The sequence below is a fragment of the Neopsephotus bourkii genome, unplaced genomic scaffold (assembly GCF_033783945.1).
Source record: "Neopsephotus bourkii isolate Nb327-2 ecotype Australia unplaced genomic scaffold, CSIRO-AGI_Nbou_v1 NB_616, whole genome shotgun sequence".
Lineage (NCBI taxonomy): Eukaryota > Metazoa > Chordata > Aves > Psittaciformes > Psittacidae > Neopsephotus > Neopsephotus bourkii.
In genome coordinates, this window is record NW_026901116.1 from 2,218,642 (window position 1) to 2,240,128 (window position 21,487).

The window sequence follows — 21,487 nt, forward strand, 5'->3', positions numbered from 1 at the left end:
CTGCTCACCATAAACCTCTCTATCTAGGTAGTCCAAGAGATAATCCAGTAGGAGCCAGGTATTGGCAATTGCATTCCCTTCCTCATCTGTTAAAACAAGCTGAGTCCCGAAGTGTTGCTCCACTATTGGCGGGTGCTGTTGCATTAGCTTTTACCATTACTTTACTCGTTTTGGAGGGTGTCTACTTAAAACTGATGTTGCTTTGAAGTGATGTGCTCTCAGCCCTGAGCAGATGTGATAACCCATGAGTATGCGAATACCTGCTGCTCTTGGTGAATCCACGAAGGATACAATGCCCATTCTCTAAGGACCTGGACAGGGATGATGCCTTTCTCACACTCAGTTCTGACCCTTTGGCTACTTGACATGTTTATTGAAATGCCTCTTCTGTGGCATCCACAGTTCTGGTCACATTCTTTAGTGTCAAAGCTGGAGGTGTCAAGTTGTAATCACTTGGAAAAACCAGCGCACCCCTGCTACTTGTACCCTACTGTCCCATCACTGGGAGAGGGTGGCCTTCAAAGAAGAGAAAAGAAAGGTGCTTTTCATGCAACTCCACTCCAGTTAAACAAGCTTAGCAAACTGAATCTAGTTCAGCAGCAAGTAAAACACTGTTTGGGCTTTGAAGCTCATCATGGGACTTGAGGGGCTTTTTTCAGTTCTTGTGTGTTTGCTGCTAGCAATTGTATCTGCTCAGTGAGATGAAAGGCGTCATCCCAAAGTGTGAAGAATCTTCAAAACCGCATCCCAGATGATGAACCCTTTTTGTGTTAAAAGTGGTGACTTCAGCTGCTCTGGAAGCTGTTAGAGCAGCTCCTTATTGCCGGTTCCTCTGTGCTGCAAGTCCTTGTGAACCTGCTGCTGAGTCTTTACCTGGGCAATGTTGGTCTTTGTTAGGCTTGCCTTTGTTGAGCTTGTTTCCATCTCTGCTGCTTCCCGTGTGGTTTTGCTTGGCACGAAGTTGTGCTGCTGCCTGGTGCCCTCCTCTTCTTGGTCATGGAGGTTTCAGGTAAATAGTTACATCCCTTTCTGTGGTGTGATCTAAGTGCATGTGTTAGGCAAGGGGCTTTGCAAGTGTGCATAGCTAAGACTGAAGGTTATTCCTTATTGCATCTTCAGATGTTGCTGAGCGTTCCTGTTTTTTATCTGTTGCCCTCAGTTGTGTAATTCCTTATTGCTCTATTACATGACATCATCTGGATCTGCTGCTCTAGTCTGTTCTTTGAGCTTCATAACACGTTCAGCTGAGTCTTGGGTAAGGGCCGTAATTTATGTCTAAATCCATTAGAGTTCTGCAAATAAATAAACGCCGTGCTAAAGCCCTCGGTGCCAGCACGCTGCCTCCAGCAGCAGTGAAAACATTCACATTGTCTGAGCGGCTGCATGCTGCAGAAGACAGGCTGGCTTCCCAGTGCCTGCTCTAGTAACTGAGGGGGTTTGGGGTTTAGATTGTACTCTTGCACAAATAAACGCCTGGCAAGTGTGTTCTCTACTGGAATCAACAACCTCTTCATGCTCAGAGGCTGAAGTCAGCTATTGAGGGGTGGCTCTGTGCAAATCCATTGTGTTTAGCTCTGATTGAGACCTGCTTGTTATGCTTGTAGGACTCTTTGGGTAGTTGTAATGTCATTTAAGGGTAGGCTTTTCCCATGATCTTACCACTGTAGAAACCAAAGCAATAGAAAATCATCCTCTGAATGTCACCTCTCAAATGGCACAGCCAGGATTGCTAATCCTGTTGTACAAGTATATTGTGTCCTGTAAGGATTATGTGTTGCTTCTCAGGTGTGCTGTAGCAGGAGGGAGATGGAGCTTGGGCGCTCTGATCCTTGGTTGATTTGGGTCCAGGGAGCAATGACACAGGCAGAGAGACTTTGCCCCCTTGTCAATGAGCTATGAAATAAAGACAAACATGGAGACATCCTCTGCTTAATTGCAACAGGAAGGCAAACTGACACTCCTGTGTTGAAGTGGCAGGCTGGAGCTTAAGCTGATGGTTGGAAAACAGATTTCAGCCCCATGTTTCCTTAGAATAACCCTTTCTTCTAGACCAAAATAACCACTACCAATGTTCCTCCAGTCTCTGGTTCAAATCTTGCCCTGGGGTGGAATGACCTCGGGGGCCCAGGGCCAGACCAAAGCTGCAAGATCAATGAAGTCCGTGTTCTATTGCTTCTCTCTTGTGCTGCTCTTTCTGCATCATCCCCCTTAGCTCCCTTCAGCATTCCTACCCTATTTAGGTGTGATCAATCTCTCCTTTCCTATAAGAGGCGGAAAGACTTGAGATGGTGTTGGTGTGTTGTAGAACTCCGAGGTCTGGATTAGATTTAGATAAGGCTTTGTGTTGGCTCTTCCATAGGGAAATAGCTCTTTATTAGACCTCCAAATGTCTCTCTTGCTCCCTTTGTGTCCAAGTTAAACCCAGCTAGTGGGGACCTAAGTCTGACAGAGTCTTGTCTTAGTGTTGTGCCCTTATCTTGGTAGTAAGGTGTGAGTTTGGCTGGTTTCAGGCTACCTGATCTCAACCATGGCTTGTGAAAATAGGTGGCTGGATGAGGAGCATCTCTGTATGTCCCTACTGAGGGGAAGGCTTGAGCATCCCTGGTTCCTGCACGCATGCTAAGGGGGTGGTTTCCTCACTGTGTGGTCTATGAAGCTTCCAGGGATGACCCAAGTAATCTCTAGTTAATCTTTTGGTCCTTAGGGCACCGGATAAGGAGAACAGAGCTCATTCAGTCCCTGCTAATCAATCAGGAGATAAAAGCCCAGGCTGTGTTAGTGTCTATCATATGAACCACAGCTTAATATTGCAGACCTTCCAGTTGGGATGCTTAGCTTTGTTACGGAATCCATATTCCTGCTGCTCCTGTTGATGTGAGATGCACTTGGAAGCTCCTCCAAAGAGGAAAAGACTTATTCCTCCTGCTATCCCTTCCCCACATTCGTGTCCCTTAGGAGAGGGGGAGCAGGGGCTTTGCAGTCAGATCCCCTCCAAGCAGTTCCTTCCTGTGGCATTCAGCTCTTTCCCATGAAGACAATGGTTGTGTGAGAGCTGCTCCCTTTATGTGCTTGCAAGAGACCTTAAATATCTCCTGCAGGTGACAGTATCTTTTTCCCAAGAAGAATGAATCCGGTTTTGGGGGCTCGGGCTTGCTTTGGGGACGGGGGCTCGGGCTGGCTTTGGGGACGGGGGCTCGGGCTGGCTTTGGGGACGGGGGCTCGGGCTGGCTTTGGGGACGGGGGCTCGGGCTGGCTTTGGGGACGGGGGCTCGGGCTGGCTTTGGGGACGGGGGCTCGGGCTGGCTTTGGGGACGGGGGCTCGGGCTGGCTTTGGGGACGGGGGCTCGGGCTGGCTTTGGGGACGGGGGCTTGGGCTTAGGGTAAGGACTGTGCAGCAAACACAATTACAGTGTTTGAGCACTCAGTCCTGTTCACCTCTCCCTGTTCAGGCTGGTGGCAACATGAGTTGGCTGTGCAGTCCTGGCCTAATAAAACCTGCATGCTGGCGTAACTCTTGCCAGGGAGTTTCTGCCTCTAGCTCTGGCAGCGCGCACTGGAGGGGCTGGCTGCCTTCCCAGCTCCTACCAGTGCCAGGAGGAAATCACCATCTGGGTGCAATCTGCATCTAAAGGAGCCTGACCTTCCCAGCAGGCCGGGGTTGGAGCACCAGCTCTGGTCCCTGCTGGCCCTGTGTAGCTCTGAGCATCTGAGGATGAGAGCCAGCAGTGATTTGAGGAGGTGTGGGAAGGTGGAGGAGAAGAAACTACAGAAGAGACAAAGGAATGAGTATTTGTACATACAAATACATTAGTGAATACATACAATGTACCTCTTAAATACAGCTAACTTCTTTTGTCAGACATGACTGGTTGTTCAACTTAGTTGTGAACATGAGCAAGGAGAAGCAGAGTGTTGTGTCTTTGCCTTAAAGCATTAGACTCATGGGTCAGCTTCTTGTGCTGCTCCTTCTTAAACTCCCCTCATTTCCTTCCTTGTGCTAAAGAGACTGCTATGCCTTTCCTTGGAGTTGTTTTGTGACTGTTCCTGTGCTCCTTTCTCCTATTTGGATGAGTTTCTCAGGCATGGGGCAACCCTAAAAGATGGGACTCTTTTATGTTATACTGAGATGTTCTCCCTTGCATCTGGATGGACCAGCACTGTTCAGTCTGATATTGATTTGTGCCTTTGTGAGCTAGAGGACAGGCACCAAAGAGTAAGGCAGTAGTTGCTATGCTCATCCCAATGCCTTCATTTGCAGGCTGCAACTGCTTGAATCACAAGGTCATTGTAGCAGCCTTAGCCTCTAGTATTGAATGTTCTTGACTCTAAAAGCAAATCTGGTGCCACAAACTAGCCTGGGTCTCTGCAGAGCAACTGGAAATGCATGTCCTGAAGTGGGATACTTAATGCTGTGGTTGAGACCTGTGGGATTCAGCTCCAGCAAATAGTGCTGTGATAAAACACTTAAACCCCTTCCAAATGGTAAGAACTCAAAGGGATGCTGTTACCTGGCGGTTGTTTCCCCCTCAAGAGGGGGGTTCCCATCAGGACACTGCTCCCTCTGCTGTGCTGCAGCATTTATTGCACTGTCCTGCAGGCAGAGCGGGTGGCACAAAGCAGGGGCTCCACTTGGGAAGCAAGCAAAGGATTCACCTCAGATACAGTCAAAGCAGCAGGAGGTAGGGAAGGGATTTATAGGGGGTTATAAGCATGCCAGAGGGGCTATAGGGATGCTGGGGAGGGACTATCCATTAGGGACTGTAGTGATAGGACAAGGGGTAATGGGTTAAAACTGAAACAGGGGAAGTTTAGATTGGATATAAGGAGGAAATTCTTTCCTGTGAGGGTGGTGAGGCACTGGAATGGGTTGCCCAGGGAGGTTGTGAATGCTCCATCCCTGGTGGTGTTCAAGGCCAGGCTGGACAGAGCCTTGGGTGACATGGTTTAGTGTGAGGTGTCCCTGCCCATGGCAGGGGCTTGGAACTGAATGATCTTAAGGTCCTTTCCAACCCTAACCATTCTATGATTTAAGGAATTCAGGGCATGTTTAAAACAGAATGAACAGCCTCTGACTGCAGGTATGGTGACTTTTGATCCCGTGATCCCTTTGCTATTGTTTAGTCTTGGCTGTGTCACAGGCATGGGGATCCCAGCGCTGCTTCGTGCATGAGTGTTGGACAAGGGTTTCTCTGCAATGCTTGGGTCCACCTAGTGTTTCTTTGCTCCACACTCTTGCAGTCTCCAATGCCAGCCCACCAGGAATATCGGTCTTGGCAAAAGCCTCTTATTAGAAAGCAAATATACCTGGGGTTTGTCTCTGCCTTAGGGGGATACCTGAGTGCCTTCTGCTCAGACACACGGCTCATCCTGCTGGACCAGGCAATCGGGTCCTGTATGATCTGGTTGTGAACGCAAGCACAAATCCACTTCCTACTGGTTCCTAGCCACAAACCACCCTTGGTACAAAGAGCTGCTTAATGCCAATGAGACAGTCAGTAAGGAACAAGTTGCTAGGAGAGGATAATGAACATCTGCCTTGAAGGGAGTGCATTAACTTAGTAACTGGCTGGAGGAGAATACTCAGTGAGGCCCTTCAGAAGCTGAAGGGCTTGGGATAGGGTGTAATTCCTGCTTCCTGGATCCAGCTCCCTCTGGGTAACTCTGCTTAGCTGGGCCAGTGGAGGCTGCTTGTAAAGAGGAGGTCTGGAGACACAGGGGTTGACCAGAGAGTGCCAAACAGAAGGTATCTCTGGTGCCTGGCACCATAGCAGATAAGCTGATACCTTGCAGAAAGCTATACTGGCATGGGGGTACTATTACTAGCAAGGGGCACCTACTGCTGTAATGATTCTTCATCTTCATAGAGGAACATGGTTTGGTTTGACACATAAAAGGGAATTACTACAGATCCCGTTTCCCACCATTGTCTGTGTGCCCATAGGACGTACGTCTTGAAGTAATCCTGCAACATCCTGCAGGAGACATGGGTGAAATGCAGCCCTGCAAAGCTGTCCTTGCTTGCTCTCGCATGTATTCCCATAGCAGTCTCCTTCCTGGTTGTCCTCTTCCAGAAGGAGCTGGCAAGGTGTTAAGCGTGTTCCTGACAATGTGTTGTCTTCAATGTACACAGTCTAAGCCACTAAACCAAGCATTAACTTCTGCACTACATGCGTTTTCCAGCCCACCATAACTGAATTTGAACCAGATCTTCTCGCTCTTCTTCCTATGATAATTTTTGGGTGGGAATGGGTTTCTCTTGTGAGCTCAAAGGTGGAACATAGCATTTGAAACTGGGAAATAAGCCCTTGAAATGAATTTAGGTGCTAAATAAGCATGGATGCTCTTTTCTTTTCCAGCATCTGCTTGATCTATACAGTAGCTTAAGCCTCCAAAGCTTGAAAGGGGGTTCCCATCTCTACCTGCAGTGATGTCAGATGGTTTTCTAGGTGCATGTTTCTGGATGTGGTTTGCTGATTTAGAGGATGGGGATGGTTTGCTATGGATATGCAGATACACAAATATGAGACAAAAATCTGCAACAATCGCATGTCAAGATGTTCTTAAGATTTCTTTAAATCTCCTTCACTCCTAACTTCCAAACTGCTTCTTGGAGCTGGATCAGCTTAGACCCTTCTGGAGGAAGGAAAGATGGAGAAACAAGATGGTCCAAGTCCAGTCTTCGTGATAGTAGAGCTATTGATCCTAATATGATACAGTGTATAGACCAGAGGCTATGCATGTCCTCTTGCTGCTCTCTAATTGTTGCCTTGCTTTAATGTCAGTGTTAAGCCTCATTCACCACTTCCCCCACTGCTTCGCTTCCCCTCACCAGGTCTTGTGTGGGTTGTGAGCAAACCAGGCAACAGTTGGGGAGAACACACAAAAAGAGCAGTGAAGTGCAAGACCCTAAGAAACGTGCTTGTTTTGTTCTTCAGGCCAAGGCTGCAGATTGAGAGCATCATTCTGTGCCCACTTTTAAATGTGGTGGTGGTGATGTTGCTTGGTGTTGTAAAGGAACTTGAGTTGCATTCCTGTGCTGAGCCCCAGGGGTGATTTTTAATCCTGGGCTCCAATGTCCCTGTGCCAGGCTATTTCAGTGGGAGTTCTAAAGGGGCAGAGAGGAGCTGTCTGAATGATGGGACCCTGTGGTGACCATCAGCACACTTCATGGGACAAGCAAGATCTGTCAGCTCAATGCTTTTCCCCAGCTCCAAAGCTATTAGCAGCATCTCACCTGATAAAGCTTCTGATATCATAGAATAGCTTGGGTTGGAAGGGACCTTAAAGCTCACCCAGCTCCAACCCCTACCATGGGCAGGGACACCTTCCACTGGAGCAGCTTGCTCCAAGCCCCTGTGTCCAACCTGGCCTTGAGCACTGCCAGGGATGGGGCAGGCACATCTTCCCTGGGCACCCTGTTGCAGTGTCTCCCAAAGCATCTCTCGAGAAGTGAAAACTGATTTGTTCCTTTTAACTGAAGTGAGCAGCCTCCCTTCAGGGAGAACTGACTTCACATCTTCCCCTTCGGAGCGCGCCAGGAGCCGGACGCGGCGCGATGCGGCTCAGCGGCGGGGCGGGCGCTAGGACCCGGTCGGGGGTGTGACCCCGCTCCGTCCCCTCCCACTCCACGGGTAGCTCATTTAATTCATTAATTAATTTGGGGGGCTGTGCTGCCTCCCTTTAATTTGCCTTTATGAGGTTTGGCGGGGAAATAAATAACTGACCCCCCCCAACCCCCATTTGAAACCACAAGAAAGCCCGAAAACCGTCGTGAGGATGATGATGAGAACGGGATGAGCGGAGGAACCGAGGCAGCCATGGCAGTGAGAAGGCTGTTCCACCTCCAGCCATGCGGTGAGAGGCAACGCTGTCCCCCCTCCGCGGGCAGGGGGGCACAAGTGTGATGAGTTTTGGCCGGCAGCCTGCGGGGTTTTCCCTTCCCACCCCCTTATTTCACTCCAGCTTTGCCTTATGCAGCAGCGGAGGGATAGGATGCGATGGGGAGGATGTAGCCTGCTTTCCCTTTTTGGAAGGGAGGGGAACATGTGGGAACTGTTCGGTTTGGATCTTTGCTTCAAGGGTTTTTGGTTGAGCCTGTTGCTGGCTGCAGGGACGGGGGACACCTCTGAATCTGGGCTGTAGCGGGATGTGTCAGCCCACATACAGCATAAAAGTACCACCAAAGAGTGAAGGAGCGATGGCAACTTCAGAGCTGTTTGTTCTGGGTGTGTTTTCCCCCTCTTTATATACTTATTATACTTAATGATGGGAGGAGGACACGGTGAGGGGCTCAGCTCCGCTCCCGGCACTTGCGGATGCGGTTGCCTGACTTCATGTTGTAAAGGCTGCGATGAAAAGGGGGAAGAACTAAAAAGGTGACACTGTGGCTCAAGCTGAACTAACGTAAAGGGCTTTGGGCAGTCGTGTGCATTGGCAAAAGGCTCAGTGATCCCTCCTTTTCGTTGGAAGGAGGGCAGAGGGTGGGTTGAAACGCATGCTGTGAATTACACTGAACTTTACAAGTTGTTTTCGGAGTGCCTCCCCTCTCGCCTTAGCAAAGGAAGCACTTCCTTAATCAGCAATGGCTGCGTGAGCACGGGGTTGACACGAAGCGAAGTGACAGGGACTTGGGTTTGTGCAGGAAAGCCGGGGTTTGCTCTGGAGTAAAAGCAACTGTAGGTGGCACAACAGCTTTGCTGCCCGCCGAGCAGCGAGCGAGAGGCTGCTCCTCCGGATTGACTTGAGGATCTTTTCTCCGGGAGAGTTCTGCCCTTGGGGTTTTCTCCCCCCTTCCAGTTTAATGGAAAAGTTCTGCTTTGGATCTGATGTTCTTCCTTAAAGCTTTCTTCTGTGTGGCTTTGTCATAGAATGCCAGACTGGTTTGGGCTGGAAGGGACCTTAAAGCTCTCCTAGTTCCAACCCGCAACACCTTTCACTAGATCAGGTTGCTCCAAGCCCTGTCCAACCTGGTTTTGTCATGGCCACGTCTGTCCATCTCCCTCTTAGTCTAGACAGTGCAGGCTGGCTGTCCAGCAGCAATGCACATGGGAACAATCTGGGAATACACAACTTTGTTCTCAGGTTACTGCACCTTGTGATGTTTGCAGGACTTCTCATGTGGCTTTTCTCTATGAACCTATCCTTGTCCCTCCTCTGCAGAGTTATTCCCCCTCAAATGCTATACCTAAAGTATGGGGTAAACTGCTTGATGCAGGACTGGATAAATCCAGTGCGGATTCACCCTTCTTACCAGAGTTGCTGTTGTTGGTTTTTGTGGCTGGTTATTTGGAGGCTGGAAGGAAACCTCAATGCAAAGCTTCAGCCTTCTCTGCAGTCACCTCACTCACTGCCAGTCACCCAGAGAAGCTGGGGCTGCCCCATCCCTGGCAGTGCTCAAGGCCAGGTTGGACACAGGGGCTTGGAGCAAGCTGCTCCAGTGGAAGGGGTCCCTGCCTGTGGCAGGGGTTGGAGCTGGAGGAGCTTTAAGGTCCCTTCCAACACGGAGCACTCTATGATTCCTACCACCCTATGAACCATGTGTCACCGTTTCCCTGTTCTAGAGATGTGTTGGCTAATCCATACCAGCCAGAGCCCTTAACTTCCGAAATATCAGTGGCTTTTATACAGTTGCTGCTCTGTAAGAATTAAGGACCACAGAGGAAGTTCCTCTCCAGCTCTTGTGCTGTTCCTTGGTGATTTGAACACGTCAGCTTGTTCAACAGAGTGCTAGAGATGTGTTGGGCTTTTAAATGGAGCACTTGTTTGACTCCCTTGGTGGCATAAGATAGCTGTATGTAAACTCGCAGTGCCTTGACTTCCAGTGAAGCTGTAGTAAATCATCTGAGGATGTAAGCAGTTGTTAAAGCAAGGCTCACTTTTATGTTGAGTGGATGTCACAACAAAGATGTCTTGGTTTTGAAAGGGAAAGGATCTGAAATGGAAGCTTTCTTTATTGGCTTAGAAGTGCCTGTTAAGAGTTGGTTATTTCTTGCAGAATGGAGCTTGAGGTGAGCTGTGAAGTTGGGTTTTAGTCCAGAGTTTTATCAGACTTAACCTGGTGCTGTTTTATCTGCCTCTATGAGACCCAAACCTCAAGCCTTGTCCTTGCAGAGCTGAGGTGATGCTCTGTGTATGTGCTTTATGTCTAAATAGAGGTGCTAAATCACATTACCTTTGGGAAAGCTTTTCTTAGTGAGTAATTATAATACTGTGCTGTGATTTAGGCTTCTCTGTGAAGCCCCAGTGCTTATTATAGAATCATAGAATGGTTTGGGTTGGAAAGGACCTTAAGATCATCCAGTTCCAACCACCATGCCATGGGCAGAGACACCTCACCCTAAACCATGTCACCCAAGCTTTCTCTTGCTGTAGTTTGGGTGGCCCTTGACTTACCTCTTCCTAATGCAAACCCAGTAAGCTGCATCTCCCTAATGCAAAACAGCTTCCAGAAAGGTCCCGTTTCCTTATGTAGGATTTCTCTGGGAGTAAACAACTCTGGGACATTTTAATGACTCATCATCATGAAACTGTCATCTCCCCTCTAAATATGCAAATAGCTGCCAAGCACACCAGCAGATACCCAGCATACGTTAAATCCAAGCTACCTTTGCTGCTAGCAGCAGCTGGGGCACAGCATGGTGCTGTCGCTGCTGGTAGGGAGCCTGCTGGGAGTGATGCAGTACAGAAAGGTTAAAAGCTGGGAATGCTGAGGTAGTTCCTTCAAGTTCGTCCTCATTTGGGTCTAAGCAGTGTTTTGTGGGCAGGAAATCTGCAAGGCAGCTCCTATGGGAGTTTGTGCTGGGATCTGGTGGAAGAGCATCTTTTTCTCCTTATTTTTATTATTGCAATATAACTTACTAAATATGATTTAGGATAAGCTCCTCATAAAGCCTGTCTGCAGAGCATGGTGACATGCTGGCCCGGAGCAGAGCACTGTGGGCTTCTGCATCTGTCATTGCTGGCTTTGATATCAAAGCACTTAGCTATCACTTGTAACTCTGTGGCTTTTCTATTCCCTGTTTCTAAATTCATCTGTGTCTCTGACTTGCAATTAAAAACCAAGGCAGTACTAAGGGCTGAGCAGCCTAACTCTGTTGCTGCCTTATATTTAGCAGTGTTCAAGGCCAGGTTGGACAGGGCTTGGAGCATCTCACTCTGGTGGAAGGTGTCCCTGCCTGTGGCAAAGGTTGGAATTGGATGAGCTTTAAGGTCCCTTCCAACCCAAACCACTTTGGGATTCTAACAGGAAGGGTCTGCAAGCTGTGATGAACCAGTGGGAGCTGTGATCTGGGCAGGACACGTAATAGAGTCCAGTTTCAATCCTCATGGATGCCTTGCTGAAAAACTGCATGAAGATGGGAAGCAAAGCATGAAAACCTGATACAAGCCACTGGAGTGGGTAATACTGACTTTATACTTGTGTTGGGCAGGAACCTTTCCTCCCTATGCCATGCTCTTTGGTTCACCATGTTTGAAGGAGCTGATGGAAATGGCAGCAGAAGTGCTTGTGGGGCTGTGGGTGCCCTGGGGGCATCTTAGCAGCCATACCACGGTGGGATGGATGGAGACTAGTGATAATGTGGGCTTTAGCAGGGTGGGAAAAGTTAGATGTGAAGGTCATGGATCGAAGATCTCGGCTGTCCAGTGCTTGGAGCTGGGCAACCTTCATGTCAGTGTGTTGCAGATTGGGTTTTGAACAATGAGGGTGATGGAACGACTTATTGCTCGCGCATGGGGGCAGATAATAGATTCATAGAATAGTTGGGGTTGGAAAGAACCTTCAGATCATCAAGTTCCAACCCCCCTGCCATGGGCAGGGACACCTCACACTAAACCATAATAAGTGGAAAGTCAGGAGGATGGGGCAATCTGGGCTGAGGATGAGGCAGCCTTCCTCCCCCTTTGGAGCTGGCACCCTGCAGCGGTAGGAGCAGCCACGTGGGCTCACCCCGGGGAGGGGGGAAGAAGCATCCCACAGAGCACAGTGTCAGGCATCAGCTTTATTCTCCTTTTCCTCTTGCCCGCTGCCATCTCCTTCTGCTGGAGTTAAACGCCTCTTCCCTGCTCCGAGCCTAATTGCGTCCCCAGGGTCTAACACGCGTGTGTTTGTTTTATTCCACCGTGTTGGCTGTTCCCACCGGAACACGCTGATTTTTTTAGGGATTGAGCTTTCCTTTTTTTTTTTTCCTTTCCTCTGCTTATTGTGCACAAGAAGCTCCTGCTCAAGACATTCGCTTGGGGGGGGAGGAGGAACTGTAGTAATGCCAATACTTCTTGAATATTATAAACCTGGCTTATCAGCCCGACGCAGAGCTGGAATTTGTCTCTTCCTGTGCTGCATCTCTGCTTTCTGAGAGGGGCGTTTAAATACAGGCTGGAGACGCAGCCTTTCCAGTGTGCTCTGCTGGGCTGTGACAGCAGCAGCGGGGCTGCTTGAGGGGCTTTTATTCTCCTCCTTTTTGCACTAATTCCTCTCTAAAAAGGAACTTTTTTGGGGAGAAGGCTGTGAGACTGCATGTCCCAACAGTACCCGCTGAAGGAGGTGAAGGGAGACGCGGTTTGCTTCGTACCTGGCTCTCCTCTCTTCTCCGTCCTGATGGAGCCAGCTTCTTTTTGCTACCCCCGGCTCACCTTTCTCCGCTCGCCCTATGGCCAGTTTGGGGCAAGTGCTGGCTCTTCCCAAGATTTGGCTCCATGGCCGCAACGTTTGGTGACCCAGAGATGGACCAGGCCAGTGGACGGTGCGTTAATGGGGATGGAAGGGTTGGGGTGGCAGAGAAGCCCACTGAGATTGAGGGGAGGTTCTGGATGCAGTGGTTAAGGAGGGAAGCAACGCAGGTAGGACTTGGTGGGTGCATTGGTATGGATGTATTGATGCACTCTCCTCTTGGACCTCTCCTGATGGTGCTTGGCTGCTGTCATCTCCACTAAGGGGCAGCTCCGGTCCCTGCTACACCCTTGTGCCCAGGCAGGATGGCCAGGGAGAGGTGATAAACAACCTCAGCATGGGAAAAATAAAAATAGAAGCTGATCTTAGCCAGTCTTGTTATATAAGCCAGTTCTCTTGCTGAAATGAATCCGGGGTTGGGAACCTGAAATACCTGCTGGAGGCTCGTTTCACCTTCAGGGTTGTGATGCTGTCGACTCTGTTGTTTAAACTGTTGTTGAAGGTACCAAGTGTGGGTATGTAGGAGAAGGTATTAAGATTCTCTGTAGCAGATTTGTCTTGCTAAAAGAAGTACCTTACAAGCATCAGCTTCACTTGGAATTTTACATGTTGCTTTACTGCAAGGCATCTATATGGGGAGACTTAGTAAATCCTCCTGGCTGAGGAGCTGAGCATGGCTGTAAGTGCTGACGCCAAGCATGGGAGCATTGACTTTGTGAAACTTCTTTGGGAAGGTATCAGGCTTGATGGAATCCTGAACAGCTTGATTTAGCTTTAAAGGTGATCCTGCCTTGAGCAAGGAGTGGGCTGGAGACCTCCAAGCTCCCGCTCTCAGACACTCTATGAGCCACAGCCTACCTCCTTTACATCTTGTTAACAGCCTGAATAGGATGCGCTTACCTGGCAAAGCTCGTCAGGTGGCATGCAAAAAGAAGAATATGGAGGAGGCTGGATGAGCAGTCTCAGCAGAGAAAACGTGTAGGAGGTGTTTAAAAACATGCATTGCCTGTGGTTTCATGCAGCGGAAACAAGTCTGAGGCAGGGACTGAAAACGGGGCGATGTGGCTCTGACTGAATCCCGCTGCTACAAGAGATGCTGCTTCCCGAGCCGTACTTTGTGCTGGGAAACGTTTGCTGCCTCCTGGTAAATAGGATGAAACCTTTACTCAACTGACCCATTCTTGCCAGCATGCGGATAACTCGCTGCTTGTTTCCGTTTCATTTCTTCTTGAGGATTCTGCCTTTTCTAAGGCTGACTTGATGTTGCTTTGGGGGGAGTTGGGGGGGGTGGGGTGGTTTCCTTTATTTTTGGCCAGGGTAGACCATTCCTCTGGGCTTTAAATACCCAGCTGGGGGAGACTTGGCTTATTGTTATGAAAATCCTGCATTGTAAGGAAAGTGAAGCAGGAGAATAGGCTGGAGGAGGAGGGGGGAGTGGATGTGGCATCTTCCCTCCGAAGCTTTTTAGGCACTGGGCAGAAGGGCTTGGATAGAAGTCTCCGATGAGGTGAGGTCTTTTCAGTTCTTATTCTCTGTGACTTGCTGTTAGAACACAGACTTACCGCCCTGCTTCTCATTCCCTTAGGCAGGCTCCTCACCGAATGCATGCGTTAACCCTTACACTGCTGCTGCCAGTGAACTGTCATGCTGAGTAGCATGGAGAGAACACCAGAGCCCCGGTATTGGGCAGGCACCACACTGAGAAAGTACAGCAGCTATAGCTTTAAGAAATCTGTTCTATCTACCTCTTAGCAGCAGGTTTTTGTTCCCCCTCCTCTTTCTCCTCTTCCTGCATCTTCCCATCCTCTCGTTTCCCCTGTACTTCTGTCTGTAAGGTACAGTATCCTCTCACTTCAGTTGAGCCTGGCTGCCACAAAGCTTCTTTCCTTCCTTAAGGAGGCACACGGGCTTTCTCCGCACAGCATCCAGCAAAACCCTCCGGCTCCGAAGCGCAGGGGCACTTTAAGCGTTCTATCCTTCCTCCTCACTACCAGAGGCGGATAGCTCCAACAGGGAGTGGGATCTGGGTGGCTGGAGGAGAAAACCCGAACGCCGCAGCCCGTGGTGGCATGTAGAGCAGTGCTTTACCAGTGTGAAGTTAGCGGCTCGCCGGCATCGCTGCTCCGGTTGGGAGAGCCGGGTTGGAGGTGTCCATCTGGGAGCTAATGGGTTGTGCTCTCACTCCACCCATCCGCCGCTCACCAATTGGAAGTGAGGGAGAAAGATGCTCTGGATGGATTAATATTGGAGCCATTGGAAAAGCAAGAGCCATTGCCACCGTGGCCACCTGAGCAAGTGGTGTTGGGCGACAAAAGTGTGGTGGCTCCGGGGGGGCAGCAGCCAGGAGGGGAGCGGAGGCTGTTGGAACAGCACCTCTATCAAAAGTAGTGCAGGTAAGTTGTAGTCTTAAGGGGGAAAAGCCCCAAACGGGAGCGCTACTGTTGCTGGGTGATGCGTTTGGACAGGAAATGTAGAAACCCAGCTCTGCCAGCTCTTGAATTATTTAATTCGCTAAAATAAGGCAGTACTTGATGTGTTTCCAGTGGGCTTTGCTGCTCAGTGATAACATCTATTGCCTGTGCCGGATGTCTCAGTGCTGGTGTGTTTAAGGCTTGGAGAATACCTTTTGAATTCAATTTACATTAAGCAGAGTGCTCTCTGTCAGGCTTTGAATTTAGTTTCAAGATACGCAGTGGGGAGAGATGAGCACAAGAGATCCTTACCTGGTTCTGGTTTTTGTCTAATTAATGCTAAAACATCCTCACAGCCTGGCTGCGAGGCTTTACATGCTCATGTTTCACGTGGGGAGAGTGCAGTGCTGAGTGAAAACAAAATGCATGTATGTAATCTAAAATGCTAGCAAACACCAGCCCTGGTGCTGTAGCCATGGAAGCTGTGTAGACAGACCATAAACAAGGTCCTAATGAATTACACCTCATCATTCATTGTCAAACTGCAATTATTTCACCACTGGACAAGGGGCATCTTCATTTTGGGTTGATGATGGACAGCAAAATCAGCTCTGGTGCTGCTGCTTCTGCCTCCTCCTATGTTGTTGTCACTGCTGCTGTTCTGTGGCTCCTAGACATAAAGACTGGATGGGGTGATGTGTGTTATCCTGTCAAGCCTGTTGAGATCCAAAATGCCTGCTTCTGAGGGGATGGTTGAGGTTGCAGAGCATCCTTTGGACTGTTCTTACTCTTAATAGCAGGAGGAGGCTTTTTCTTTCTGTCTTGCCTGGAACCACAGCTGAAAATGTGTTTGGTGATCCAGGTGGCTGAGTTCACTGCTTTACTTCTGTGTGTTTCTGGGTTTCCAGTACAGAGCTTGGGTTTTGCCATAACTTCTGGTTTTGTGTGAATTGGAGCTGGTCTCCTGTTTCATCCAGATGCCTTTTGAGGGGTGGTGATGGGAAGGGGTGTAGGAATTAGTTTGTGAAAGCTTGGCCTGGCCACTGCTGCTGTTCTCATTTCTGGTGATAATAAGACCATAAAATATTTGAGTTGGAAGAGGCCTTAATAGCTCATCCAGTTCCAACCCCTGGGCAGGGACTCCTTCCACTAGAGTAGGTTGCTCCAAGCCCTGTCCAACCAAGATTCTGCTTCATACAAATGCACTTTGTTCCAAAATGTGGCTCTGGTGGGATACTGGAGTGTGAACCTGCTGATATTGGAGCATCTCTTCCACCTAACCCCTAACTAATCTTATAGCTGCTAGCTTACACCTTGCTCTAGTTTAAGACACTTGGACCACTGCAGAGAACAGCTCCTTTCCTCTGAATAGCCCCAAGCAAGTGAAACATTGATAAACTGTCTCATAACCATTCTTGCATGTTTTACACAGTACCCTTGCAGATAAGTGGCAGGTGGTGGCCTCTGGAAGACCTGCCCTGTCCAAGGGAAGCATTTCAACAAAGACGCATCTCGGGCACTTTTTTGAATCCATGGTCAACCCTCACCATCATTTGGGACCTTTGTGGTATTTCATTTTATTAAGAGTTATGAGGGTTTGGACAGGGCCCTGCAAGTGAAAGAGCTGTCTGAAAAGCTGTCAGGAAGAGTTAATGCTTTCTAAATTATTTAAATGCTTCAGGAAAAGTCTAGTGAAAAGCCTCAACCGGTCTGTTCTTGAGCCTTTGCCAGCTTGTGGGATCTCTGGAGGTATTTGCTTTCGTTTCCCTTCCATGTAGCACTTATGCAAGAAATCCTTGCAAGTCTCAAATCACTTTTTCTTTAGGAAGACAAATAAAACCTCTCCCTTCAACGTGGACAAGAAGAAAGGCAGATAGGCCAAATTCTCTGTCCTGCAGCCAAATCCCAAAGTGTGGTTGTTCCCCTGCTGCCCAGCTTGTCCTGCTCACCTGCAAAACACTCACCAAGAAACCCAGCTGAGGAGGAGGAGAAGCTATATCCTGTTAGCAGAGAGCATGGCTTTCCATTTCCAGAGTTGTTTCCTCTTGCAGCTCACCTCTGGGAGGCACCCTTGGATATTGATTGCTTGGGTGGGCTATATTGTGATGACTCAAGCTGGACAGGCTGTTGCTGCTGGTACATCCAAGCATCACTGATACCAACCATTAGTGTGTGTGAGATGGGAAGTCTCTGATAGCTGTTGCTGCTGCAGCCAGTGATCTTTTATTAGCTGGATTTATTGCGATGGGTGCTCTGGAGGAAGGTGGGGAAGGGATGAAGAGGGGAATTGTTCAGTGCACTGAGGGAAATGCTTTGAAAGCAGACATGTCTGATCCCTGAGCCTGTGTGTGGGTGTGTGTTTGCCTGGAGCGAGCAGGCAGGAGGATGCTTCCTGCTTCATCCTTTCAATATGATGCTTTTGATTTTCACAGCCAGTAGCTGTGAAAATTAGTTCTGGGATTTCATTTACTGTGGCATGATTGAAGACCTCCTCACACCTTTTGCTTTCATCAGAAGAATATCCAGCCCCTTGCATTATAATCCCTGATTTGATGTTTCAATGCTTCCTCAGCTTTAGAATCACAGAGTGGTTAGGGTTTGAAGGGACCTTTAAAGCTCCTTTAGTTCCAACCCCTTGTCACAGACATCTTCCACTGGACCAACCCTGTCCAACCTGGCCTTGAACACTGCCAGGGATGGGCCACCCACAGCTTCTCTCATGAAGCTGTAAAGGTGTGTTTTCTGCCTGGCAGGCCAGGGTGGTCACACTGTGGTGGAGGATACTGTTTGGATAGATCCGTGGGGCAAAGCTTTATGTCCAAGTGACTAGTGCACTATGGTGGAGCACCATGGAAATATCAGAGGGTTGGAGTCACACCTTTCAAAAGTCCTAGAAGTGGGACACCACTCAGGTGCGTTAGAGATGCTTGGTTTTTGTAACCCAGGCCTCTTAGTCCTAAAAGTGAGTATTTTGGGGAAATGAAACCATGGTAGGAAGCAAAAAGGTGGTGAAGATCCTTTAGGGATACTTATAGCAAGGGGACAGGGGAGACAAGTGATGCATGTATGCAATTCCATGAAAGAAGAGTGTGTTCAACGCACGTAACTTATCAAGAGTGCTCTTTACTAACAGCAACACCCGCTCTTGTAAGCTTTGCCAGAGGACTTGGCTGTGTCTACACATAAGGAGAGCAAAGCTTGTGCCCCTGCAAGGCTGAGTGCTCTGGCTAAGGAGCAATTTGCCATTGGATTTTGGGTCACTTTAAAAGCACTTTCCTTCTTTGTGCCTGCTTTGGCCAACTACTTTATCATCTCCTGAAAGCTTACCAAGGTGAAGGGGTTTGGAGTATAGACTTAAATCTTCCTGGGTCATGGATGTCCTGTAGACCGTTTTCAGGATCTCAAAAGCTGATTTCTTATAGGTGCTCACATGCAGGCAATGTTTTAATCAATCCATTTAGGTAAAGGTCTCCAACAAAAATCCCTGCCTTATTACAGCGTGGCATCAATACCTGCTGGTACTGCTGCCTGCATTAAACCTCTAGGAATGCCATGTGGGGATGCGTCCCTCACCCATCCTTCAGCATCTGGCTGTGTTTTCCAAAGGCTTGACAGGAAGATATTTAGACATGTGTGATGGGCATGTGGATATAATCAAGGGGAGGAGGAACACAGCTGGTTCTTTGTGGAGCTGGGCAGCTTGTCATGGGGCTGTGCAGCTATGCCACTGACATAAATAAAGGGGAAAGTGGGGAGGGATAGGGCTTTGGTGTGCCTCGTGAAAGGGTTTATCCCTGCCAGCCTCTGCTGGGATGAACTGTAGATGGATGGGGAACTTACATGATGTTAAGGTCCTTTCTAACCCTAACTTTCCTATGATTTGATGTGTGTATGCACTGAGAAAGCACGCGTAGTTAAGCTGTGAAGCTGCGATGATAAGTCCTTTAGTTGATCATGACTTGAAGTTAAAACTCCCTGTGATGTAGCAGTGCTGATATTTCCCATTTAATGACTTACAAAAGGTCTTTTTACCCCCTTGAGTTGCTTTCTATTAAGTTTTCCTTTACCTTTATCAATATGAAGTGTTGGTCTGAGGGGAAAGGTCTAAAACTGGGCTTGCCACAGGCAGCAATGTACCTGGTCATTCTCCTGCCCAGGTATTAACAAGCACATCTTACTCGTCTTACACTTCCTTGAATTACAGTGACTGGTTTTCAATCCTGACTTGCACGGTTTGGTTTTTTTTGCTTTCTTTTGTCATGCCTCTCTAGGTGTAAAGAAAACCCAGTAAAATGTCAAGATTTTCTCCTGTCAGTTGTTACTGCCCCAAGCAGAAGCAGAGGGGCATGTTTCACATCTCTGACTGGGTTGGGATGAGCTGTGCTTTCACCAGTGTTTTCCAGTTCAAGTATGCTGTGGGAAAGGGATCAGTTACTGAGGCGTAGATAGAAATGAGAAATGGTGACTTCAGGCAAAATGGCTTTCTGCATGCTGCTCTCCATTCATTCTTGATGACTTGGATGGTCCAAGTTCCACTCTGCAGCAAATGCCTCCACCAGATCTCGCTGCTTGGTTGCTTCCTGAAAACTGCCAAAATTTCATGTTTTAAAAGCACAAGTGATGCTCTGAATGACAATCCTGCAATGTTGTTGTCTTTGGAATTGATCAGATTTGCTGCCTGTCGAGCTCTTTCCCTATTCTTCTGCAGTGATGTAGTTGTATTACAAAAGGAGTTTGAGGCTTCCTCATCCTCCTGCAATTGAGCTCTTGCTGCATACAGAAAACACTAAACTCTCAATTGTGGATTCCTTTCAGATGATGCTCCACATAATTTGTTTTTAAAAAGTCCTCCTCTGCAGATTTCCCTTTGGATGTTCCTTGTGTGTGTGGCTTTTTCTGTTAAGTCTGTCTGGTTTTCTGCTGACTTTGGGTGGAGGGAGGAAGAAGCACTGGGTGGTTATTAGGTATCTGAAGCACATAAGTTGTGGCTCTCCTCCTGCCCCAAACTGCACCATCCTGGGTGCAGCTCTCTGGTTACTTGCATAGCTCTGGGCTTCCTTGTCCTGTGATGTTAATTCATGGTAGTGGGGAGAGAATTAAGAGTAAGAAGTGAGCTTGGAATTTAATATTGAACACCAGGTCTTGTGAAGCCTTGGATAGGGGTGGTTCTGTCATCTTCCCTTGGATGAGACCATGTATTTGGTTAAGCTGGACTTGGTGCTGAACCTATTTGAGGTACTGACACTAAGAGCAATGTTCCCAATCATGCAGGGAAACTGATGCCCAACTGTTTAACGGTAGTGATGGACACTTTTGGCTTTGACTAACAAACTCCTGGAAGTCAGCCTGAAGTGACCAAAACCTTGCTTCAAAGCTCAAGCCCTAAGTGTCTTCTGGGAAGCAGAGTTCTTTCCAGATAACTGGGCAGTTCAGTTTGTCATGCTAAGAGCTGGTAATTCCTCCTGGGAGGAAATTGGGAAAGTCTAAAGTCTTTTTCTGCTGAACAAGTGATTTTTGTTTAGCTTCTCATTCAGAGGCTCAAGTGGTTTGCTTTATCAAATTTAAGGCAAGGCACTGCATGAGTTGAGGAGCTTCAGAAATGTCCTCAAAGGGCCAGCAAAACAGTGTTGAGGAAGGCAGTGGAAATTGGGATACTGGAGCACACACGCAGTAAAATATTATGGGGGTACATAATGTTTTCTCATTACTTATAGGGTAACTAAATGTTCAGAGACAACCCAAGAACAGCCTATATTAAAGGGCTTGTAAATGCAAAAACCTTTCCAGTAACTCCTTTAAAAGTGGTTTTGTCTCAAAGTGAACTCCAATTAAACATCAGGACACTAGAAATTGGAGAGATTTACTGGAGGGAAATCATAAAAGCCAAAGTCTGTACTGCCACTTGTAGAAAGCTTGTTCCAGAGCTATGTTTGCTTCAATATAAGGCTTGTGCTGCAGAGGACTGTTTACTTGGAAGATGCCAGCAGCAGAACATTGTAATTGAGTTACTGGAGTATCCAGAGAATGTGTTTTTATTTGTAATCCACTAATATTGCAAAGCTCAAGGGAACTTATTACAAACCTTAAAACAAGAGAAGTTAAACCGGGTTATTAGCTCTGAGACACATTTCCCGCAGGAATTTAATAACAGAGGATGGTATGGTGGGCTTTGGTCTCGTTTTGTTGTTAAATGTAAATGTAAAAATGGTAAGAATGTAAGAAATCAGGAAGTGTGCCCACTTTTTGTCTGTGTCCTGCTAGAGATCATCTGATTCATCCTACTCCTGAGACCAAGAACCTTAACCTATAGCAAATGCAGTTACCAGTTGAGTAAACTTCATGTACCTCCCCCTTGGTGGCTCTTGGAGTCACTGCAATTGCTTCAAAGGGCAGTGGCTTATTTCTGAAG

At 48.1% G+C, this 21,487-nt stretch overlaps 1 protein-coding gene across 8 annotated transcripts in view; it reads left to right on the forward strand.

The window, feature by feature from the left end:
* The window catches only part of SLC4A11 (solute carrier family 4 member 11), a 144,858-nt gene that overhangs the window by 39,559 nt on the left and 83,812 nt on the right, over positions 1-21,487 (forward strand). The window contains exon 1 of one of the 8 annotated variants that reach the window (XM_061351935.1): positions 7,695-7,854. The exons of 3 other annotated variants lie outside the window; for them this stretch is intronic. In XM_061351935.1, coding sequence (XP_061207919.1) covers positions 7,794-7,854 — 61 coding nt within the window. In that variant the 5' untranslated portion in view covers positions 7,695-7,793. Of the gene's footprint in view, positions 1-7,694; positions 7,855-12,335; positions 12,741-14,686; positions 15,061-21,487 lie in introns of those variants that run through there. 4 more of the 8 variants (XM_061351929.1, XM_061351928.1, XM_061351930.1 and 1 more) reach the window with 4 other exon arrangements.